Source organism: Lepidochelys kempii, chromosome 1, assembly GCF_965140285.1.
Source record: "Lepidochelys kempii isolate rLepKem1 chromosome 1, rLepKem1.hap1, whole genome shotgun sequence".
Taxonomy (NCBI): domain Eukaryota; kingdom Metazoa; phylum Chordata; order Testudines; family Cheloniidae; genus Lepidochelys; species Lepidochelys kempii.
In genome coordinates, this window is record NC_136380.1 from 283,789,719 (window position 1) to 283,811,711 (window position 21,993).

The following is a 21,993-nucleotide window of genomic DNA, read 5'->3' on the forward strand; positions in this document are numbered from 1 at the left end:
GAAAAGAAGGCTGAGGAGGAGCATAACAACAGTTGTCAAATATGTAAAGAGGACAGTGATTGATTGATCTCCACGTCCAACAAGGGTGGGACAAGAAGTAATTGGCTTAGTTTGTAGCAAGTGAGATTAAGGTTAGATATTAGAAAAAACCTTTCTAACTGTAAGGATAATTGAGCACTAGATTTGGTTGTGGAATCCGCATTGTTGGAGGTTTTAAGAACAAGTTAGTCAACACCTGTCAGGGATGGTGTAAGCATACTTGGTCCTGTCTCAGTGTAGGGGGATGGACTAGATGACCTCTTGAGGTCCCTCCCAACCTTACATTTCTATTATTTTATGTATAGAATTTATAAAATACACAATTAGATTTTTTTAATGAGTCCCTGAGAACATAAATAATTGTTTTATGAAAACATGATCTCTGCATTCGGCATAATTAATTAAAAAAAACAACTCTGCTTCCAGTGAATTTTTCTGAAAAGTGTCTGTATTTCTTCCCGTTCATTTATAAATATATTACATTTACCCTGTCCATCCATCTCCTCTTAAGAGGATTGTTAACTTCTGTAAAACTGCAGGAGATCTCTGTTACAAGAGAAGTCTAAACCAGCAGTTCTCAAACTGTGGGTCAGCACCCCAGAGTGGGTCATGACATCATTTTAATGGGGTTGCCAGGGCTGGCATTAGACTGGCTGGGTCTGAAGCCAAAGCCTGAGCCCCACCGCATGGGGTCAAAGCCTGAGCCACCACTGCCCAGGGCTGAAGCCAAAGCCTGAGGGCTTCAGCACTGGGGGTGAGGCTCAGGTTACAGGCCTCCCACTTGGGGCTTAAGCCCTTGGGCTTTGGCTTTGGTCACCCTGCCCGGGTAGTGGGACTTGGGCTTTGGCAGAGCTTGGGTGGGCTCAGGCTTTGGTCCCCCCTCCTGGGGTCATGTAGTAATTTTTGCTGTTAGAAGGAGATTGTGGTGCAATGAAGTTTGAGAACCCCTGGTCTAAACCGAAGAAAAATAGTTTTGTTTGCTGCAACTGATTGTCCATGATGTTGTAAGTAGAATTCAGTGTATTTCTTTGTAGGATCCACAGCTTGAAGACAGGACTGATCATGATCTTACAGCTCTTGATGAGAAAGCCCTCTTGCAGCAATGCTATACAAGCAAGCCTTACACAATGCAGCACAGTATAAGGAAGTTAGAAGCTGTAAGTTTCCTGGATGGTATTAAATTGTTACATAAATATCCCTGTATATCAAGTCTTGTAGGTATAAATTTTGATATGCTGTAGAAATATAGAATGGGGTTTTCAAAAGCAGTCAGTGCACAACTTCTTCAATTGAAGTAAAAAGAAATGTAACCATTGTTTTCAATGGGAACAGAGTTAGGCTAAGTGCTGAGCACTTCTGAAAATCTCACTGATAGCAGTTTGTATATATGTGTATTTTTACATAACATTTATATTGATTAAATCATACATGGTCTAGCATTGACAAGGAAATTAACTGCGTGACCTAATAGAGTTCTCCTATTTCTTCTGTGATGTTTTGTCAGAACTGTGCAGAAAAAGCACAAGAACTCTAAACACTGAGTTTACGATTATTTTATAATGAAATTGAACTTTGGTGAGATCTTGTTTTGTGTGCTTTACTACTGAACATGAATGGTGTTTTTTTTCCTATTTGTTTTTTTGTGGACACAACTGTCTATTGAAATGGGTTAGCATAGTGACATTCTCACAAAATATGTTAAGCCATTCAAATTTTTGTGAGACTGTAAATGCAAGTAGAATAAATGGAAAGTACTATTTGCCCATCTGTTTGAATTGAAGTTTGCATCATAAACACTTAAATTATTGTAATTCCCATTGAAGTGAATGTAGATGGGGCACTACTGATAGCAGTAGTTCCTTGCATGACAGGAAAACTCTCATATCTGTTACTATCATCAGATACTTTATCTGTTTGCTTCTTTAATTAAAAAAAACAAAACAACCACCCTTAATATTAAGGGCTCAGTGCTGCAGGGATGAGGATTGTGCTAGGGCAGTTCAGAGCCACCATTTAAAATTGCTGAATGTCACCTTTTGTTAGTCACAGTCAGCTAAGGTGCAGAAAATGGAGAGGAGTGGGTGCTACTGGCTGATTGGGCTGTCAAGAACACTGTAACCAACATACTTTGAGTCATTAAGTAGCTGTTTGAAAGATGTCAAGGGAACCTTAAGAAGCATTTCTGTCAGTCTTCGGCACTCATACATATGCCCTCTCTCTTTCTAAGTGTCTCTTAAGCACAACTTCTGGTTGACTGTAGGAGTAATTGTTAGCGACTACATGTGCCATTTACATTCACTGGATTGCATTTAAGCACGTATGCATTGGCCATGCTCAGTACCCACCCATTCCCTTACCAAGACTGTAATTTCTCCACAGTATGAAAGGCTCTGCACAGTTGCTGAGCAAATGCTGAATGTTAAGAGGTAGTGCTTTGGCTCTCAGCACTACTTTCAGCAATGCTCAGCAGCCTCTAGGACTTGTCTTTTTGCTGGACTACACCAATAAAACAAAACAAAAAGGCTTGATTTATGGATCATCTGATGTATTGAACTCACTGTGTTGTGATTAAGGACAGTAGCACATAGAATATTCTATCAGAAGGTCTTGAAATAGTTGTTGAACTTGGATATCTCATATACAAAAGTACATGGCTGCTTTCACTCGTTGTGCCCAAGGCATCCTTAACTTAGAATTTCAATTTTGAGTTGATTTATGTCATATCCTTAGTGCTTTGAGAGAGATTTAATATGTTATATATAATTTGAGTTCTCATCCATACGTTTTTTCTTTTCTGAAAATATAAGCCCTATTGTCAGTTGTGCATAGTTACTTTTAAAAAGCCTTAAAGATGGTCTTAAATATCATATATGTTAACATTTCCTTTGAGTGTAACTGTTATTAATACATTTAATGTGTAGTTTTTCTGTAATTTCCTTCTGTTCATTGTTTTGCAGTATCAAAAATAGTTTAGAAGTAAGCCGTTATATTTTGTATTTATATTGAAGAGTATTTTGAGGAGATAGCAACCATGATGCAGACTTCTTTGATTGAAGGTTTGCATCCACAGCTGGTCAGTTCAGTCTGTAGTCTAGGAGTACTCTTGGATTCCTCGCTGATGCTGAGCTCTCACATCACAATGGCTGTGAGATTCTGTCCCATCCTGGCAGGTGAAGACCTGGCCTCAGTTATTCATGCATCCATTACCTTTTGGCTCGACCTACAGCAATGCAATATGCCTGGGCATGAAACTGTCAGCACTTAGGAAATGCCAACAAATACAAAACATTGTAGCATGTCTCCTCAGCAACACAGGCTACTTTGAGCACATTGCACCTGCCCTATGCTCTCTACACTGACTTCCCATAGAATTTTGAATCAAGGTCAATGTCTTGGTCCTTATCTTCAAAGCTCTCCATGGCCGGGGCCCAGGATACCTAAAAGACTGCTTAAAGCTCCTGGTTTAAAACAACTTTGCTCCTCTGACACAATAGAACCCTCAACAGTAAGAGTAAAGCTCATCTGTGTGGGAGACAGGACCTTCTCTGGGGGTTGTCACGGACTCTGGAAATAACTCCCCCAGTAACTAAGGACTATCACAAACCTCACCAGCTTCCACTCCAAGTGCAATGTGCATTTCTTTGACCTTGCCTTCTCTAACATAAAGACACATAGCAACAGGTATGTCTAAGAAAACAATAACATCCTACAAAACCAGGGCACACCATTCCCCACGCTTCTTCCTCTGGGAAGTGAATGAGAGAGCAAACAATACATAACAGATGTATGGTCACCTGGCTTAACACACTGCTGGAAGGCACTTGGATACTATGGTGACGAGTGCAATATGAAGGCTTGTATATATTTACTATGCAGAATATCTAAATGATCTATAAGAATGAGTGAAATGAGAATTCTCCTGTTTAAGGAAGACTGTGGTGACATCCTGGAGCAAATCACACAAACTGTACCAAATATTGTTAGAATTTTGCAGAAGAAGCTGTATTCCTTTTAAATAAAAAGGCTATTTTGTTCACAGTAGAGTTTCTTCTTTTTGTCCTATGACCTCTATTGAAATCAAATACTTGTCTCAATAGCTTTGTAACAGCCCTACCATGAATTTCTCTAACAGCTGAATGAAGGATGCACTTTAAAAAAAAAAAAAAAAAAAAAAAAAAGTCTTCTGGCATTGAATTGAAATTCAGATGTTGAAGTTTCACTCTCTAAAATGGGATTCTCCCTTCTCAACATGCACTGCTTGAGTCTTAGTGTGGAAATCTATGGGCATTTAGGAAATGCTCCATAGTCTACAGCTTACAGTTATCACTTTGTCCTCTAGTATATAATTACTTTTTAACCTATCCCTTGGATCAAGTAATGGGAAAAGATGTATATGTTCAATAACTTAATATAATGCACTGATGATTGTGACACCTGACTGCATCACAGATAAAAACCAAACATTAGTAATTCAGAAAGGAAAAAAGCCTGCTCAGAATAAACAGTTTGTGATGAATTTGAGTTAGCTATTCTGGCAAGTGGTAATTCATACTTACTGGATAGTGTTGGCATCCTTTCGTCTGCGAGAGATAGTGGGAATTGCAGTCTATGATGCAGATGGTTTGCAATGTCTCAGGTGACTGAATAATCCAGTCTGAGATTTACACGATCTTTGCCAGTGATTGGAAATGTATGTATCTTGGTTGGGAGCTGCTTGCTTCCTACGGGCTCTTTTATCTTCCAGCTGTAGGAGCCAGCTTCTGTCATAGACTTTGATACTCTGGTGGAGATGATGGAGCCTCTTGTTATGATCACTTGCCAAGATTTCCCATTGGTCAGGATCAATTCCAAATTCCTTCATATCTCACTTGCATGTGTCTTTATAGTGAAGCTTGGGACATCCTGCTGTTCTTGTTTCCTCTGATAGCTCCCCGTATAGCATGTCCTTGGGTATCTGTCCATCTTCCAACCTACTCAGATGGACCAGCCAGCGCGGTCGTCTCTGCTTGAGCAGGGCTGTCACAATTGTTAAATTTGCCCTTTGAATAACCTCTGCGTTGGTGACTGTATCTTGCAATTTGGTGTTGAGTATGCGGTGTAAACAATGTAGGTGGAAACTGTTTAATCTTTTCTCCTGATAAGCATATGTTGTCCATGTTTCCCCACCATACATGAGAGTGCTGAGGACACAAGCTTGGTACACTAGCATTTTGGTCTCGATGGTAAGCTTTGAGTTATTCCATGCTCTTTTAGTTAATCTGCTAAATGTGGTGGTAGCCTTTCCAATGCAAACATTTTAGTTCTTCATCCAGTGAGAAGTTGGTGGTAACTGTAAAACCTACATAGCTGATCTTTTGGATTACTTCTAGATGGTTTGCATTTAAGGTAATTGAAGGATCTTGTGGAACCCTCTGTCCTAACACAACTGTTATCTTGATGGTGAGAGCAAATGCCTGACAAGCACTTGAAAGGCGGTTCATGATTTCTTGTAGTAGATTTCCATTATGGGCTGTGAGAGCAGCATCATCAGCCAATAGAAGTTCCTTGTTTAGCACCTTTTTAATTTTGGTCTTTGGCTTAAGTCGGGAGAGGTTGAAGAGTTTCCAATCTGATGTTGTGTGGAGATACACTTCATCTTTCATGTCCTTAAACACACAATTCAAGAAGATTCGAAAGAGTGTAGGGGCAAGAACACATCCTTGCTTCACTCTGCTTTTCATCTCAAAGCTGTCCGAAGTGGACTCGCCAAACTGGACAGTTGTTGTGGAATGAATGTATAAGATTTAACAGGGTTGATGGGCATCCTATCTTTCCTAGTATTGCAAATAGACTGGCTCTGCTGACTGTGTCAAATGCTTTGATTAGGCCCACAAAGGTGATGTACAATGCTTTCTCTATGCAGAGAGCAAAACTGACTTATTGGGAGACTTGTGCATTATACCCTTTACAACTTAACCCTATAACAACTTTGGTAAAGTTAGTGATTATCCTTTAAAGTTTATCTGGTGTTTGATTGGCAACCAGTTTTTCATCCTCTTCAACTATAGTAGGACTTGGTCTGTATAGAATTTGGCTTGCACATGTAAAAATGCCTACCCAGGAAAGCTTCTCTCAGGCACAGATTGTCTCTGTATTTAGCACATTAGTGAAATAGAGTTGCACTAAGATAGAGGGAGCGACAGCAAAGATAGAGGTAGATAACTAATCACAGGTATACAGATTGGGTTGGGAGCTTACATTAAAAAAAAACACTGTACAATGTCTTCCCAAGAAAACAAACTATGTAAATGTAATGGAAATAAGGGAAAACCTAAATTCAGTAGAGAAGTTCAGAAATCTGATATATTTTAAATGATAGGGTTTTGCCAGAGAGTAAAACCCACTACTAGCAAGGAAGAATAGTTGGGATAATCTGTCCAATGAATAGGGTGAATCCTGTAAGACTCTTCCAGTTGTCATATATCCCAGGAGGAGAATATTCCAGCACATAGCTGACCTGCTTTCAAATACATAATTGAGTGGACAATCATAGAAGAATCTTTCACAACACAAAATCAAATTGGTAGAGGTAAATCTTCATTTGCTTGAAATCATAATTTTTATCTGCACTGATTCCTGTGATACATTGGATAGGGAGGGAAGTTTCTCTTATGCTTTGTCCCACTTTAAATAATACACTGAAAGTAATGTGGGAGCAAATATAAAGAAATCTGGCCCTCCGCATAAATGTTAGAGTTCTCCTTTAGGTGTAGACAATAAAATTACACAGAGCTAGTGCATATGTAAACAGTTTAACTGTATCAGAATGCATTATGTGGCTCTAATTTAACTGAACTTCATTCACCGTATAATTTTCTTGATTTTAAAAAAAAGATAAGGTAAGAGAGTGAAATGACACATTTGAAAATTCCATATTGCTTAACCGCACCCTCTGGAAATCATCTTATTTTCTGAAGTGTTTATTGTATCTCATAGGCTCTTAATGGGTTTTTCATTTCAGGAGGATGTAGCTGCAGAGAGGAGAAAGCAAACTGTAGTAGAGCAAGTGATGGTGGATCAGTTATCTAGGTAAGAGAATATACAAAGTATAATTACAAGTTAACACTGTAGAAGAATCAACTATCTGAAAGTGTGCCCTACCTTGTGAAGGAAGTATTGTTTTGTTAAAATTTGTGAACATTCTTTAAATTTAATTTTTTTGTAATACTTATGGGACGAAAATGATCAGCCTTCTAATTTTAAATGCTATAAGTATGATGTAAGTATCTCTCAGAATTAAAATTTATTAACACTTGCACCCTAATTTTAAGTAAAAACAACAAGGAGTCCTTGTGGCACCTCAGAGACTAACAGATTTATTTGGGCATAAGCTTTTGTGGGCTAGAACCCATTTCATTGGATGCATGGAGTGAAATACAGGAGCAGGTATAAATACATGAAAGGTTGGAGGGTTGCTTTACCAAGTGTGAGGTCAGTCTAATGAGTTAAATCAATTACCAGCAGGAGACCAAGGGAGGAAAAATAACGTTTGAAGTGGTAAGAGTGTGGCCCATTACAGATAGTTGACAAGAAGTTGTGACAGGTTTCAGAGTAGCAGCCGTGTTAGTCTGCTATCCACAAAAAGAACAGGAGTACTTGTGGCACTTTAGAGACTAACAAATTTATTAGACCATAAGCTTTCGTGGGCTACAGCCCATTTCATCAGATGCATGTGAAGGTGTGAGTAACAGTAGGGAGAAATTACAATTGGGGAAATTAAGTTTAGGTTTTGTAATGACCCAACCACTCCCAGTCTCTGTTCAGGCCTAATCTGATGGTATCCAGTTTGCAAATTTATTCCAGTTCTGCAGCTTCATGTTGGAGTCAGTTTGTTTTTGAAGTTTTTTTGTTGAAGAATTGCCACTTTTAGGTCTGTTATTGAGTGACCAGAGAGATTGAAGTGTTCTCCTACTAGTTTTTGAATATTATGATTCCTGTCCGATTTGTGTCCATTTTATTCTTTTGCGTAGAGACTGTGCGGTTTGGCCAATGTACATGGCAAAGGGGCATTGCTGGCACATGATGGCATATATCACATTGGTAGATGTGGCTTGGTAGATCCAATGTCATATATGCCATCATGTGCTAGCAGTGCTCCTTTGCCATGTACATTGGCCAAACCGGACAGTCTCTACTCTGAAACCTAATTTTAAGTATTTTACAGCACACTCTTGAGAGCTAATTGCATGCTTTTCTGCAAAATATATTGGTGCCTTTTGTAATACATTATACTTCTTTACTGTTTTAAAAATTTGAGATTCTCAGAAGAAAGGCACTAACGAATTAATCAGCACAACACTCCTTTGAAGTAAGACAATATTGTTCCAGTTTTACAGAGTTGGCTCTGAGAGATTGAGTTGGCCAATGTCCCACAACTAGGCAGTTAACACCCATGAGTTGGCAGGTCTTTGGAGCACTTTAGACATCATTTCAGTGCCTTGAAGGAGGAAGGGTCTTGTGCTTTTGTTTGGTGACCCTCACCCAGCAGTATAAGTAACAGCACTGACTGTCTCTGGAAAGAACCAGAGGAAAGTAATAGAGCCTTTGCAGGGACAGAGGGAATGAAAATAACTTTGTGCTGCTCCAGATTGCAAAATACATTCTAATTTTTTTTTCTTATTTAAAAGTATATGTGATGAAACACAATAAGATGTGCACTAATGGACCATTCTTGCATTTCTTTGTGCTTGAAGTAACTGATTATTAGGCTTATTTTCCTTAATATATCTTAGGTATGCACAAATAATGCCAGCCTGTGAAGTATGATTATATTACCCTAGCATTTACAAGAGTTAGAACAAAAGTGATCTACAAATTTATAAAAAGAAAGGGAGGACCTGTGGCACCTTAGAGACTAACAAATTTATTTGAGCATAAGCTTTCGTGAGCTACAGCTCACTTCATCGGATGCATTCAGTGGAAAATACAGTGGGGAGATTTATATACACAGAGAACATGAAACAATGGGTGTTACCATACACACTGTAAGGAGAGTGATCAGGTAAGGTGAGTTATACCAGCGGGGGGTGGGGGGTGGAACCTCTTGTAGTGATAATCAAGGTGGGCCATTTCCAACAGTTGACAAGAACATCTGAGGAACAGCGGCGGGGGGGGAGGAATAAACAGAGGGAAATAGTTTTACTTTGTGTAATGACCCATCCACCCCCAGTCTTTATTCAAGCGTAAGTTAATTGTATCCAGTTTGCAAATTAATTCCAATTCAGCAGTCTCTCGTTGGAGTCTGTTTTTGAAGTTTTTTTGTTGAAGAATTGCCACTTTCAGGTCTGTAATCAAGTGACCAAAGAGATTGAAGTGTTCTCCAACTGGTTTTTGAATGTTATAATTCTTGATATCTGATTTGTATCCATTTATTCTTTTACGTACAGACTGTCCAGTTTGACCATATATCACATTGGTAGATGTGCAGGTGAACGAGTCTCTAATAGTGTGGCTGATGTGATTAGACCCTATGATGGTATCCCCTGAATAGATATGTGGGCACAGTTGGCAACGGACTTTGTTGCAAGGATAGGTTCCTGGGTTAGGCCATGATCACTTTAGATAAGCTATTACCAGCAGGACAGTGGGGTGGGAGGAGGTATTTTTTCATATTCTCTGTGTATAAATAAAGTCTGCTGCAGTTTCCACGGCATGCATCCGATGAAGTGAGCTGTAGCTCACGAAAGCTCATGCTCAAATAAATTGGTTAGTCTCTAAGGTGCCACAAGTACTCCTTTTCTTTTTGGTTCTGTTGTGTGGTTGCTGGTGAATATTTGCTTCAGGTTGGGGGGCTATCTGTAGGCAAGGACTGGCATGTCTCCCAAGATCTGTGAGAGTGATGAGTCGTCCTTCAGGATAGGTTGTAGATCCTTGATGACCTACAAGTGGCAATTCTTCAACAAAAAAACTTCAAAACAGACTCCAACAAGACACTGCTGAATTGGAATTAATTTGCAAACTGGATACTATTAACTTAGGCTTGAATAAAGACTGGGAGTGGATGGGCCATTACACAAAGTAAAACTATTTCCCCATGTTTATCCCCCCTCTGTTCCTCAGATGTTCTTGTCAACTGTTGGAAATGGCCCATCTTGATTATCACTACAAAAGGTGTCCCCCCGCCCCTCCCGCTCTCCTTCTGGTAATAGCTCGCCTTAACTGATCACTCTCCTTACAGTGTGTATGGTAACACCCATTGTTTCATATTCTCTTTATATAAATCTCCCCACTGTATTTTCCACTGAATGCATCCGATGAAGTGAGCTGTAGCTCACGAAAGCTTGTGCTCAAATAAATTCGTTAGTCTCTAAGGTGCCACAAGTACTCCTTTTCTTTTTGCGGATACAGACTAACACGGCTGCTACTCTGAAACCTACAAATTTATATTTACCATAGAGCAATGGTTCTCAAACTTATTTGATTGTGCCCCACTTCTTTGTGTCTGTAGTAGTTTACAGCCCCCTCCCCCGCCCAAACACATACACCGATAAAAAATAATCAACATGCAACTCTCACTAAACATTTGGAAACAGTAAGGTATTTAGTCAAACAGAGCCAGTGATCCATTGTAATAAGAGCAAAAGCAAAACTGTGATTGTGGTCGATGCTTACAATTAAATGTGCACACCATGTTGTAGCAAACAGATTAATGTACAGATGGCAATGATTTTGTATAATACTATGCAAATTTAACAGAAATCTGTCAAAATGCACAGAACCATCTAGAGTAAAATGCACAGCACCACCTGAGGACCTGATAAGTCTGGAGGAAATTAGCTTTGCTAACTATTAATTACTGTGGGTAAAATGTGCTCAGTAGCTCCTCCCCCCCCAAGCTTCTCATGCCCCCCAGAGTACATTCTGCGTACACACACCCGGGAGAGGTGCCCCTGAGTTTGAGAACCTCTGCCATAGAGTAATGTTTTTTGTTTCCTTTTTTCGGTGAGGGCTGTAATAAGTGACCCAGAGCAAAGTACAAATATCGGTACTTACCAGAGAGATCGGACCTTTGCAGATCTTGGGACAGCACCATTGCGCTTTAGAAAAAGAACATTACATGAAACAAAGTAAGGGTTTTTTTGTTTTTTTGTGGTGGTGGTTTGGGATTTTTTTGAGCTACAGGCTTATAGCCCTAATTTCAACCAGTCGTAACTTTAGCAAAACCTGTTCCTTTCAGGCTGAAACTTTTCGTGCTTGGTCTGTCTTGTTTTCTTTCTCTTTTTTTCTTTTGCAGAGTGTAGTAAAGTTTGTTCCATCCAGTTTTAGAGGTGCAAAAACAAGATCAGTGAGTTCTTTGAGTACTGCCTGTATGATCTTCATTATGGGTACTTTGTATGCCTGGGATAAAAAAGGTTGGAACTTTCTAGATAGCAGTGTCTATTTCACACACATCTTACATGTGTCCTCGTGCTCAAAAGGGTGCACAGCTCCAACTTTTCATTTACTTCTGACTGCTGTAGGAAGTGAGCAGGAGCTCAATGCTAGCCCCATCAGCCCCACTTCATGGAAAGGTTGGGATTTTTACTTATATATGTAGTCTTGGAGGTATGATATTTAGTATTAGTTATTGCTACACTTTGACAGGTTTTTTTCTTTTTGAGTCTCTTTAGTTGGTTTTGGTTTTAGGCCTCCATTAAGCCTTCCTCATGCCATTTTATGTATTTTATCCATTACTATGGCTGAATCCAACAGCTTCAAGCCATGCCTTCCTGCAGTGGCACTGTGACTGTCACAGATAAATGTGCTTTTTCTGCCTCAGGGAATGTTGTTTTCCTGATGATTCTTTGAGTGTAAAGATTTACCAAAAGCACATGTAGAATGTGGAAGAACCATCTTAAACTTATGTGGGTATTGTCCCACAGTACAGATCTTCTAGAGCAGAGTTTCCAAAGCTTTTAAAAGCTTTTAAAAGCTGGACATCTGCCCTCTCGTCCTCCCAGACAACTGTGCAGGCTTTTAACAATCCATGGCACCTCTTAATTTACACATCTTTGTGTCTCTCCTCTCCCCTACACCCAACACACTTCAGCACTTCAGGAAGTGCTGATGTACATAGTTCCTCTCTATCCTTACATGTTTTGATGACCAGTGAAATAGCTGACATTTAAAATATTGTCACTGCTATCTGAGTTAACACCAATTGAAATGGATGGGGCAGTCCACGTTGCAGAGCTATTGTTTTAGGCTCTCTGCAAATGTAGGCAGATATTTCTGCATCAGTTGCATTCAAGTACTCAATATAATTGTAAGAGACTTACTTTCTTTTAAAAAAAAAAATGAAAGCTGTGATTTGGGGAGCAATTTTAAAGTTTTGCTCCAGCCCCCCTCGGAAAGTCTCTGTGCTCCCCACAGGGTATGCCTCTACTTGAGTAAAATTGATCTAGAGAAATTGAAACTGATGTTGACTGGACATTCTGCTACTATGGTGATGAGAACAAATAAGTTCCTAACTATATAGAGAGGTTCTGGAGTTGTTCTAAGTCAGGAATCAGCAGCCAAATGATTTCCATGCTGAAGAGCAGTTCAATAGTAAGGACTGATTTAAGTCACCCTTTCTGGTTCAGAGGCTGAGTGTTAAGCCATTCCCCAGGGGCTCTTCAATCTTAAACTTGCATATCCTGAAATCCAGCATTGTAAATCCACATTCAGCTCCAGTATTGAATGCCACTTCAGTGTTGAGATAAAGTAGAAGGTTTGTTAAGTTCTTAAGGAACTATTTTTCTGAGTATTGCTTTTCCAGCATTGGTTTTCCTCAAGAGAGAACCAAGGAAAATGAAGAAAAAGAGTCAACAGGTTTGTAACTCTTCTTAGCACATCTAAATAACTGTGATGGGATGTCCACCCCATGTAGGTCTGACGGGGTTAAGGTGGCCAGTTAACTGCCCAGGCTGCATCTGGAGGAAGAGTCAGGGTGCATAGAACTAAGTAATTGCAAGCAGGCCCACCTGTGCAGGAACAGGTGGGGCCTGTAAAGCCAGGTAGGGGGCTACAGATGACAGCTGCTGAGAAAGGGCAGTCACTCCCTGGGAAGAAGGAGGAATGTTTGGGAGCTGCTGGGCAAGGCTTCAGGAAGACAGGCAGCAGTCACTTTCTGGGAAGAAGGAGGAAGCTTTTGAGCTGGTACACCCAGAGAAAGAAGGGGAACCAGGGTGTAGGAAGCAGTCCAGGAGCAGTGAGGCCAGCGAGAGGGAGCCCAGAACTGCTGAGCTGACAGTCCCTGGACTGAAACCCGGAGAAGAGGGCAGACCCAGGTTCCCCTACCAGCTGCTGAGTGCGTGACATAGAACTGAGGCAGTGAATGAGAAGACTGCTTAAGACTGCTAATGGACTGTATCCTGGAATAGGGAATGCTGAGTGATCTAGCTGGAGGGCTAAGTCACAAAGGAGGTGCTGTGGGTCCTGGAGCGAGAGGAGCTGCAGACCAGAGTCAGAGTCACAGCATGCAAACTGTGGGCTGTGGCTTTGTCCTCCAGAGCTAATCACCAGAGTGACCAGGAGGAGGCACCAGATCTGCATTGAGTAGAGCACCCCGTGACAGTAACATTGACCCCAAAGATATCCAAACTTGCTCTCCCTGAATTCCAGCTTTTTCATCTGCTTTATGACTCAACTGGGAAGGGTAACCTGGATCAACTCATAACTAGGTTACCACAATCCAGGTTTATTGGTAGTTCTAGAAATGGTTGATATTTAATGCAAAATTTTACATTTTTGGAATATATCTGTTGATAAATGTCTTGAATTCTTTTAACAGAATAAGGACCAGATCAGCATTAACTGAAAATGTGCTTTCTAATAAGTTACGCTTTGATGGCAGAATTCTATCAAGGTAATCATAAATGTCATAGAACTCCTTTTTAAATCTGTGAGTAATGAATTATTTTCTTTTGCATATTGGAATAATTGCAATACATTACACATCTGTTGAGAAGTATGTGCTTATAATAGGTACATCAGAGTCCTGCATGGATCTAGTATAGAGACTTGCAGCGAGACTGGGATCTCGCAGGTCCCACAGAACCCGCTGCCATAATAGCAGGAGTGGGTGGGAGCGAGATTAAAAATAGTCCCATGCAGGGCTCTATTGTACATTACACAGATATGTGTAATTTTAATTTTCTTAAGGGGCTGTTATATGCTGACATAGTTTAGAACAGCCCTGAGGCTCATTTGACCCAAGAATCAGGGTTATATAAAGGACTCCTTTCAGATGTCTTTTGCTGCAGCCAGTGCTTTCAGGATGCAGCTGAGCATTCAGCCATTTGTTTCAGAGATCATGATGAACATAGCTGGTCCTAATACATGTAATCTGTTGGTTGAGTTGTGAAAACGCTGTCTGCATGTGCTGCACACCTGATTATGGAAGGCATTTTAGACAAATAGCCTAAAATTGAACTTAGATACTGGAACCACATGCTAGATTGAACAATATTTCAAATTAAGCTAAAGCAATCAAAACCAGTAATATTCTTAAAATAATGATTATAATAATATTGTAGGGCATTTGCCATTGAACTGCTGCTGAAGATGTATATTTCAAAATAGTGATATAGTCATCCCATTTCAGTTTGAAATAAATTACATTAAACACAAAACTCTAATGCTGCTTTTCAATTACCATTGTAGGAACGGGCGTGATGCTTGCAGAGAGCTGATTGGATTCTTTTTTATGTATGACACATCTCTTACTGTATATGAATATCGACAATTTGGAAAAAACAGGTAGGTTAAATAAATGTTAAAAATTCTCAAGAAAAAATTCTCCAGAATATATCCAGAGGAATTTACTTTCAAGTTTAATTATTTAAACTTATTTTAAATCATCTCACAGAACAAATGCCCTACCTTTCATTCAGAAAGGAGTTTATAGTCATCAGCATGGACAAAGAAAAGGACAACAATATGATCTTAGTGACTTTTATGTTGTAAGTATTTTTCTGTTGAAAATATATCAACTCTGCTGATGATTTGGAAATGCCACTTAGGTTGTTTGAATTCTGGCCTGAAGCAGGGACTCTAATCTAGCATTCAAGAGACTGATCCAAAGTATGCTGCAATCAGTGGAAGTCTTTCCACTAACTTCAGCTTGCTTTGGTTGAGGCCCTAAGTCTTAAGGAGTCTGCACTAGAGGTGGTCAGGAATTTTCGACTAACTTATTTTTTGTTGGAAAATGCCAATTTGACACAACCAAAACTTTTTGTGGAAACATGTCAATTTCAATGAAAGTTTATTTGAATCTGATTGCTCCGGTTAGGATGGAATGTTCAGAGAGATCGACCCCCAGAATAGCCAATAGCTCAGTGGTCAGGGCACTCAGCTGTGCTGTGGGAGACTCGGGTTTAGGTCTCTGCTCCAAATCAGGCAGAGCGGGGCTTGAACCGGGGTTTCGCATATCCCAGATGAGAGCTCTAACCAATGGGCTACTATTCTGCGATGGATGCTCTTCTTTTTTTCTTTTGCCCAAAATTGTGAAAGCTTTTTGTATTTCGTATTGTGAAACAGCAGATGCATTGAAATCTTAGATTTTTAGAGGATGGGAAAACCCTTTCCTGCCCAGTCCTAGTGTGAACCATTGTTCTATATAAAAGCACCCACTCTCTGCCAAATACTAGAGATGTCAGTGGTAGTCTCAAAACAGGCTGCGTGTTCTACTTTTTTCCACCAGCGGGCACAAAGCCGCAGCTGGGAAGGGGTTTGTAAACATATTGTTGTTACAAAAGTGCATAACGGTGGAAGGGGAGAGAGCCCTGATGGCCAAGTAGAATAAAGTTGTGAGTTAGATCACTAGGTATGTGGCAGATATGCAGATTCTGATGGGAATTCATGTTCATTCCATATAAGTACAGCTGCTAGCATAGAATCTGACTTACTGATTCTCTAACTTTTAAAATCTCATGTTTTGTGTTTTCAGTACTGAACTAGAAATGTGCCATATTCTAATTGTGTCCTAAAATAGCATTTTTTCCCGTTAAAATTTTAAAAATTCTAGTTCTTCATGAATGTCCGGTATAGTATGTTTTATAGAATATACAACTTGCTTATATATCATTCATTTATTATCACATACAGGGTGCTAACCTGACTTTTCTGAGTTGCAATCTTAGCCTTCCAGAAAGTATTAAACAGAACCCAATACTTACCCTTCGTGTCACAAATATTGATGAAGCTGCAATGGACATTCTAAAGTAAGTGCAAAAGACTAGCTTTTCTGATTAGTTTTCCTTTTTTGCAAATATCTTCCCAAATGAAGAATTTATATACAAGCTTTAAACAAATACAATTTATTGACTCTTCTAAAAGTTTCTGCATTTAGGCTCTGATTAGGAAGAACTAGACATCTGAATGAATGGTTTTGAAGTAATGTACAAAGGAGCCTTTTACTGTTGTAAAATAAAAGATTTACATTCCTTAAAGGTCTTATTCTCTGCATTTTGGTGCTGAACTTGAACTTAAAGACAAACTATCTAGATAGAAATCATATTAAAACCTTTCTGATGGTAACATCTTAGATTACTTAATTTGAAAGAATAAACCTTCTGCTTGGAGCACATCCCTCGGCCCACACCGCTTCCTGCAGCTCCCATTGGCCTGGAGTGGCGAACTGGGACCAGTGGGAGCTGCAATCGGCCGAACCTGCAGATGCGGCAGGTAAACAAACCAGCCCAGCCCGCCAGGGGGCTTATCTTGGTGGGCCACGTGCCAAAGGTAGCCGATCCCTGGAATAAGTTGTAACTGGTGCACTTCCCTAACGATAAGACACCTTTTACAGTGCCAAGTTGAGAAACCTGAAAGCCAGAGAATGTAATCTCTCTCTAGTCCTTGCATCTGACGAAGTGGTTATACACTCACGAAAGCTTATGCTTCAATACATCTGTTAATCTATAAGGTGCTACAGGACTCTTCGCCGCTTTTACAGATCCAGACAAACACGGCTACCCCTCTGATAATCTCTAGTCCCTGTCATCTTAGTCAATGCAGACTAATAAAGGTTTGACTATCTTGGCTAGATTTGGCCCTTCGCTGACTTCACCAGCATGGCTGAATGTGGCAAAGAATGACTAAGAATATCACTTAGAGGATTTTATTTTTTTTGCCACTGAGTCACTGATTTTGGAGTGTACCTAATGAGCGAGTGACTTTTCTGGTTTAGAAGATAACTTGAATAAACATCTGTAACTTTTTCATAATGAAATGTGAGTAGTCTTAATGCATTTCACTAAGAACGTAGGGCCTGATTGTGTCCCTAAGAGAAACTTTGTACATGGATCTTTCCCCTTAGCCACAGAAAGGAGATTCAGCCGCCTGGGCAACAGCATTTCCTCATCCCGAGGAGGTGCTGCTGCAGGAGGGTGGGCTGTGGATGTGTGGTAGGACTCCTCCTTTCTCTATTTGTTTCCTCTCTTCCCTATGCCCAGTGAAATCCAGGACGGAAATGTGATATAGTATATTTCTACAGTGGAAAACCTCTCTTGAAGGGGAATTCCTACATTTATTCTTTCAAAATAGGCTTTGATAAATTCACTTGTTTCATGCATTAAAATAAGGGAACTTTTAAAAAACTTATGTCACCTTTGTAACAGCTAGATGAATGGGTAATCATTGAATGTACATTATTTTTGTAAATCAGACTCTCAGCTGAATCTCTCTGCAAAAGTAAACTGTCATGTACATTTAATTCCTTCCTTTGGGTTTCTGGATTTCATTGTCAATACAGTAGTTCTTGCTACAAATAATTTTGTTTGAAGATTGATTCCATTACTGTGTGGTCTGAACCATTCTAATTCTATTAAGTGATTTTAAGATGTACTTTCATGGAATTTGTTGACTCAAATTATGGTGAGGAGTCAATGTTAGCCTATAATATATATTTAAAGATTTAAATCATCCTGTCCTATAAAAACAATAATGATGCCACGATTAAGACAGTCATTGGGTATCTAAAGACTTTATTAGAACAACTTAATTGACTATTGCTACAAATTTCATGTTGTCTATCGAAATGCCTAGCTATATAAAACCTGTTTTCAATTATAGTAATACACACTTTATGGCCCCATTGCACTGCCATGGTGTAAAGGGGCCATGCCATAAATGAGAAGCAGGCCCCTAAAATTTATAACTTATCTGCATATTGTAGTGTCCAGTAATATATATCAATATGATATTTACAGCTATTTTTCCCTTCTAATTATGGCAAGGTTTTCACAAAATGGAGGACAAGAGTTTAACTGTTAATAATACATGTAAGGCATTTTGCCTCTCATGAATATATTCGTTTTGCTGCACAGCTTCTCTCCTCATTCATCACTAATAGTAATACTTCCCACCTTCGGAATTCAGAAATGGTCTATGTTGTCCTGAAGACTTCAGGACTGAGTCTTGCCCTTCAGCTCAGGCCACTGAATTTTCTGCCTCAAGTGGCAAAGCAAGTTGGTGGTTCAGTTTCTCTCAACCATTTTGTTTTATAACTTTAAATTTTATATGATTTTTGTGCAGTAGTTACTTCATTTCAGTTTCTTTTTTTTCCCTTTTCTGAGGTGAGGAATTACTGGAGTATTGAGGCTTTAACCCCCCCCTAGCTTCTCTGGTACAACACCTCTTAAATGGCTTCCCTGTCTCTCCCACTGTGGCAGCAGAGTGCAAACATTAAGCCAAGACCAAGAGGCGCTATAGACAGTTTTTTAGGGGAGATATACCCCGCTGCCATAAGTCACTGACCCTCATACTGCCAGGGCATGGGGGCTTTTTTGTTGGATAAGTATGTAGGGCCTTGACTTCTACCCAAAACGGTGAGGCCTTGTCTACACTACCATGTTTTGTCACCAAAAGTGCCGTTTGTCAACCCAAACAGTGAGTGAGTACACACTGCGAGGCAACTTTTGCTGGGGAGAATGCCTGGTTTTTGGTGACAAAATACAGCCACCCCCACAAGAGATTTACATCTTTCTGTCCACATTTTTGTCGAGAAAGTACAAGTGTAGACACCACGCTTCATTTCATCGCTTTAATTGGCCTCCAGGAGATGTCCCACAATGCCCATCCTGACCGCTCTTGTCAGCAATTTGAACTCCACTGCCCTGCAGCCAGATAAATAACCGTCCTCCCTCCCCCTTAAAAGCCCCAGGAATTTTTGAAATTCCATTTCCTGTTTGCTCGGCGTGGAGAGGTCTCATCACACATTCCCAGGTGACCATGGCGGGTTATCGCAGCAAATGCTCTCCCGCTTGGACCACTGCAGAGCTGTTGGATCTGATCAGTATATGGGGAGAGTCCCAGCTGTGCCTGAGCTGCAGGAATTGGGATATCTACGGGCAGATTTCTCAAGGATTGTGTGAAAACGGCTATGATGGGGACATGCTGCAGTGCAGAGTGAAGATAAAGGAGCTGAGGCAGGCATACCATAAGGCGAGGGAGGCAAACCATTGCTCAGGTGTGTCACCTAAGATCTGGTGGTTCTATAAGGAGCTGAATGCTATCCTCAGTGGCGACCCCACCTCCATTGCCAAGAGCCCCATGGATACTTCGGAGGGCACGGAGGCGGCAGAAAGAGGACCAAACCCGGAGGATGAAGTTATTGATGGAGAGGCAGCATTAGATGAGGATGTGCAGCTCCCGGCAGGGTCGCCCAGTGGGGCAGGCAGCCAGGAACTGTTCTCCACTCCCAAGGTGTCTAGCCTGTCTCAGCAGTCACTCTCCGGTTAGCAAGAAGCAGGAGATGAGACTCCTGGTAAGTGTCTGGGACTTGTGTAGTGTGGAGGTGGGTTCAGGGCATAGAAATGTGTGAGGCTGGCTGTGTTTCTATGAGCTGGACATTTCCCTGTGTAGCTAATCAGTGTGGCAGAACTGGGTGTTGATGCATGCCGAGATCTCACAGGAATCCTCTAGAGCGATCTCCAGGAAAGTTTCCTGGAGGTACTCGGCAATCCTCTGCCGAAGGTTCCATGGCAGAGCAGCTTTTTTCCTTCCCCCATTGAAGGAAACTTTCCCATGCCATTCAGCAATCGCTTGTGCGGGGACCAAAGCAGCACATAGGCGAGCAGCATAGGGAGCAGGGCGGAAGCCACAAGCATGGAGTAGATGTACCCTCGTTTTCCTGCTTACCCTTAACAGTGAGATGTCTGCTAGAATTACCCCTGCCTGTGAAAAAGTGTGGGAGAATTTTAGAATTTGTTCCCTAGACCCTTGCAAAGTGTGTGCTCTTTTCCCCAGGTTGAGCACCCTCCACCCCCGCCCACCAAAACTCACCAAGCTTTGGGTGTTCGCAGAGATGTGTGTCTGGCTAGGGTCAGTGAGAAAGCGATGGCAGTGTTGCAAAAGGTGTATTTAACTGAAATGTTTCAATGCTTAATTTAACAGTACCGCTTCTGTTCTTCACCAGATGTGGCCTTCAGAAATACCCCACACACACCAGCTGAGCATGTCTTCCAGATAAGAAAACATCCAAGACGCAGCAAAGAAGACATGTTCTGGGAGGTCCTGCGGTGCTCCAACAGCTATATCCTAAGCACCATCAGAGCGGGTTATGCCATCCAGCTGCTCTCCACCCCCCCTCTCCGTCCCTCTTCAATGACCCCTCTCATGTGATACTGCTCCTCAAGCAGGTCTGCTCTGTGCTGGCAGTGGATGAGGGTCCACCAGAATTCCTGGTACTTCCCAATACCCAAATCCAAGGGAGGAGTAAGATCCATCCTCAGCCTTAGTGGACTCAACAAATATATCCAGTACATGAGGTTCTGAATGGTCATTCCATCAATTATCCTCCCTGCGTTGTCTCAGAATGACTTGTTTGCTGCTCTGACCCTTCAGGACACCTACTTTCACCTGGCGATTTTACCAAGCCACAGAAAGTTCCTTTGGTTCGTCATGGCGGAATGCCACTTTTAGTACACAGTGCTTCTGTGACAAATAGTGTGTGTGTGTGGAGGGGGATAGTTCCCTTTGATGGATGCCCAGCCAGCCAGTTAGCTGTAAAATCCCTCTTGGTAGCTGTTCTTTACTTGCCTTACCTGTAAAGGGTTAAAAAGTCCCCCAGAAAAAGAAAAGAAAAAAAAAAAGTGGACACCTGACCAAAAGAGCCAATGGGAAGGTAGAATTTTTTAGAATTTGGAAAGAAACTTTCCCATTGTCTGTTGTTCTCTGGGCTGGAGGGACAGAGCAGCCATGCTATAAGCAACTTAAGCCAGGTATGATCATAAATCATCCGATCATGCTTAGAACTATTTATCTGAACTCCAAATGTGTAAGTAGATCAGAATGTTTGGCTAGATGCGATTAGGGTTATTTCTTTTATTTCTTATTGACTTGTGGACTCCTCTATGCTAATCCCAGATGCTTTTGTTTGCTTGTAACCTTTAAGCTAACCCCCAAGAAAGCTATTTTGGGTGCTTGATTTTTGGAATTGCTATTTTAAAATCTAACAAGCATAAGTTCCAGATGTATTTTCTTCCCTTTTGTTTTTAATAAAATTTACCTTTTTTAAGAACAGGATTGGATTTTTGGTGTCCTAAGAGATTTGTGCATGTTGTTTGATTAGCTGGTAGCCACAGTTAATTTCCTTTGTTTTCTTTCTCAGCTCTTCCCCAGAGGGGTGGTGGTGAAAGGACTTGAGAGTACCCCACAGGGAGGAATTCTCAAGTGCTCCTTCCTGGTTTTAAAGGTGTTTTTTTGCATTTGGGTGGTGGCAGCGTTTACCAAGCCAAGGTCAGATAAAAGCTGTAAGAAAAACTTGGGAGTTTAATACAAGCCTGGAGTGGCACATATTAATTTTTAAAATCCTTGCGGGTCCCACTTCTGCACTCGGAGTGACAGAGTTGGGATTCAGCCTTGAGAGCTTCCATTCGGCCCCTCTTCTTCCCCCTGTGGTTTTACCAAATGCATGGTCATTGGTACAAGGTATCTCAGGAAGGGGCTTTACAT

The 21,993-nt window shown here is 40.8% G+C and overlaps 1 protein-coding gene across 9 annotated transcripts in view; it reads left to right on the forward strand.

The window, feature by feature from the left end:
* CAPS2 (calcyphosine 2) overlaps positions 1 to 21,993 on the forward strand; it is a 61,989-nt gene that overhangs the window by 13,870 nt on the left and 26,126 nt on the right. For 7 of the 9 annotated variants that reach the window (XM_073327740.1, XM_073327744.2, XM_073327736.2 and 4 more), the window contains 7 exons: positions 1,074 to 1,196; positions 7,040 to 7,107; positions 11,025 to 11,144; positions 13,832 to 13,906; positions 14,704 to 14,799; positions 14,909 to 15,002; positions 16,147 to 16,262. In XM_073327740.1, coding sequence (XP_073183841.1) covers positions 1,074 to 1,196; positions 7,040 to 7,107; positions 11,025 to 11,144; positions 13,832 to 13,906; positions 14,704 to 14,799; positions 14,909 to 15,002; positions 16,147 to 16,262 — 692 coding nt within the window. The remainder of the gene's footprint in view (positions 1 to 1,073; positions 1,197 to 7,039; positions 7,108 to 11,024; positions 11,145 to 13,831; positions 13,907 to 14,703; positions 14,800 to 14,908; positions 15,003 to 16,146; positions 16,263 to 21,993) is intronic. The other 2 variants (XM_073327742.2, XM_073327743.2) reach the window with 2 other exon arrangements.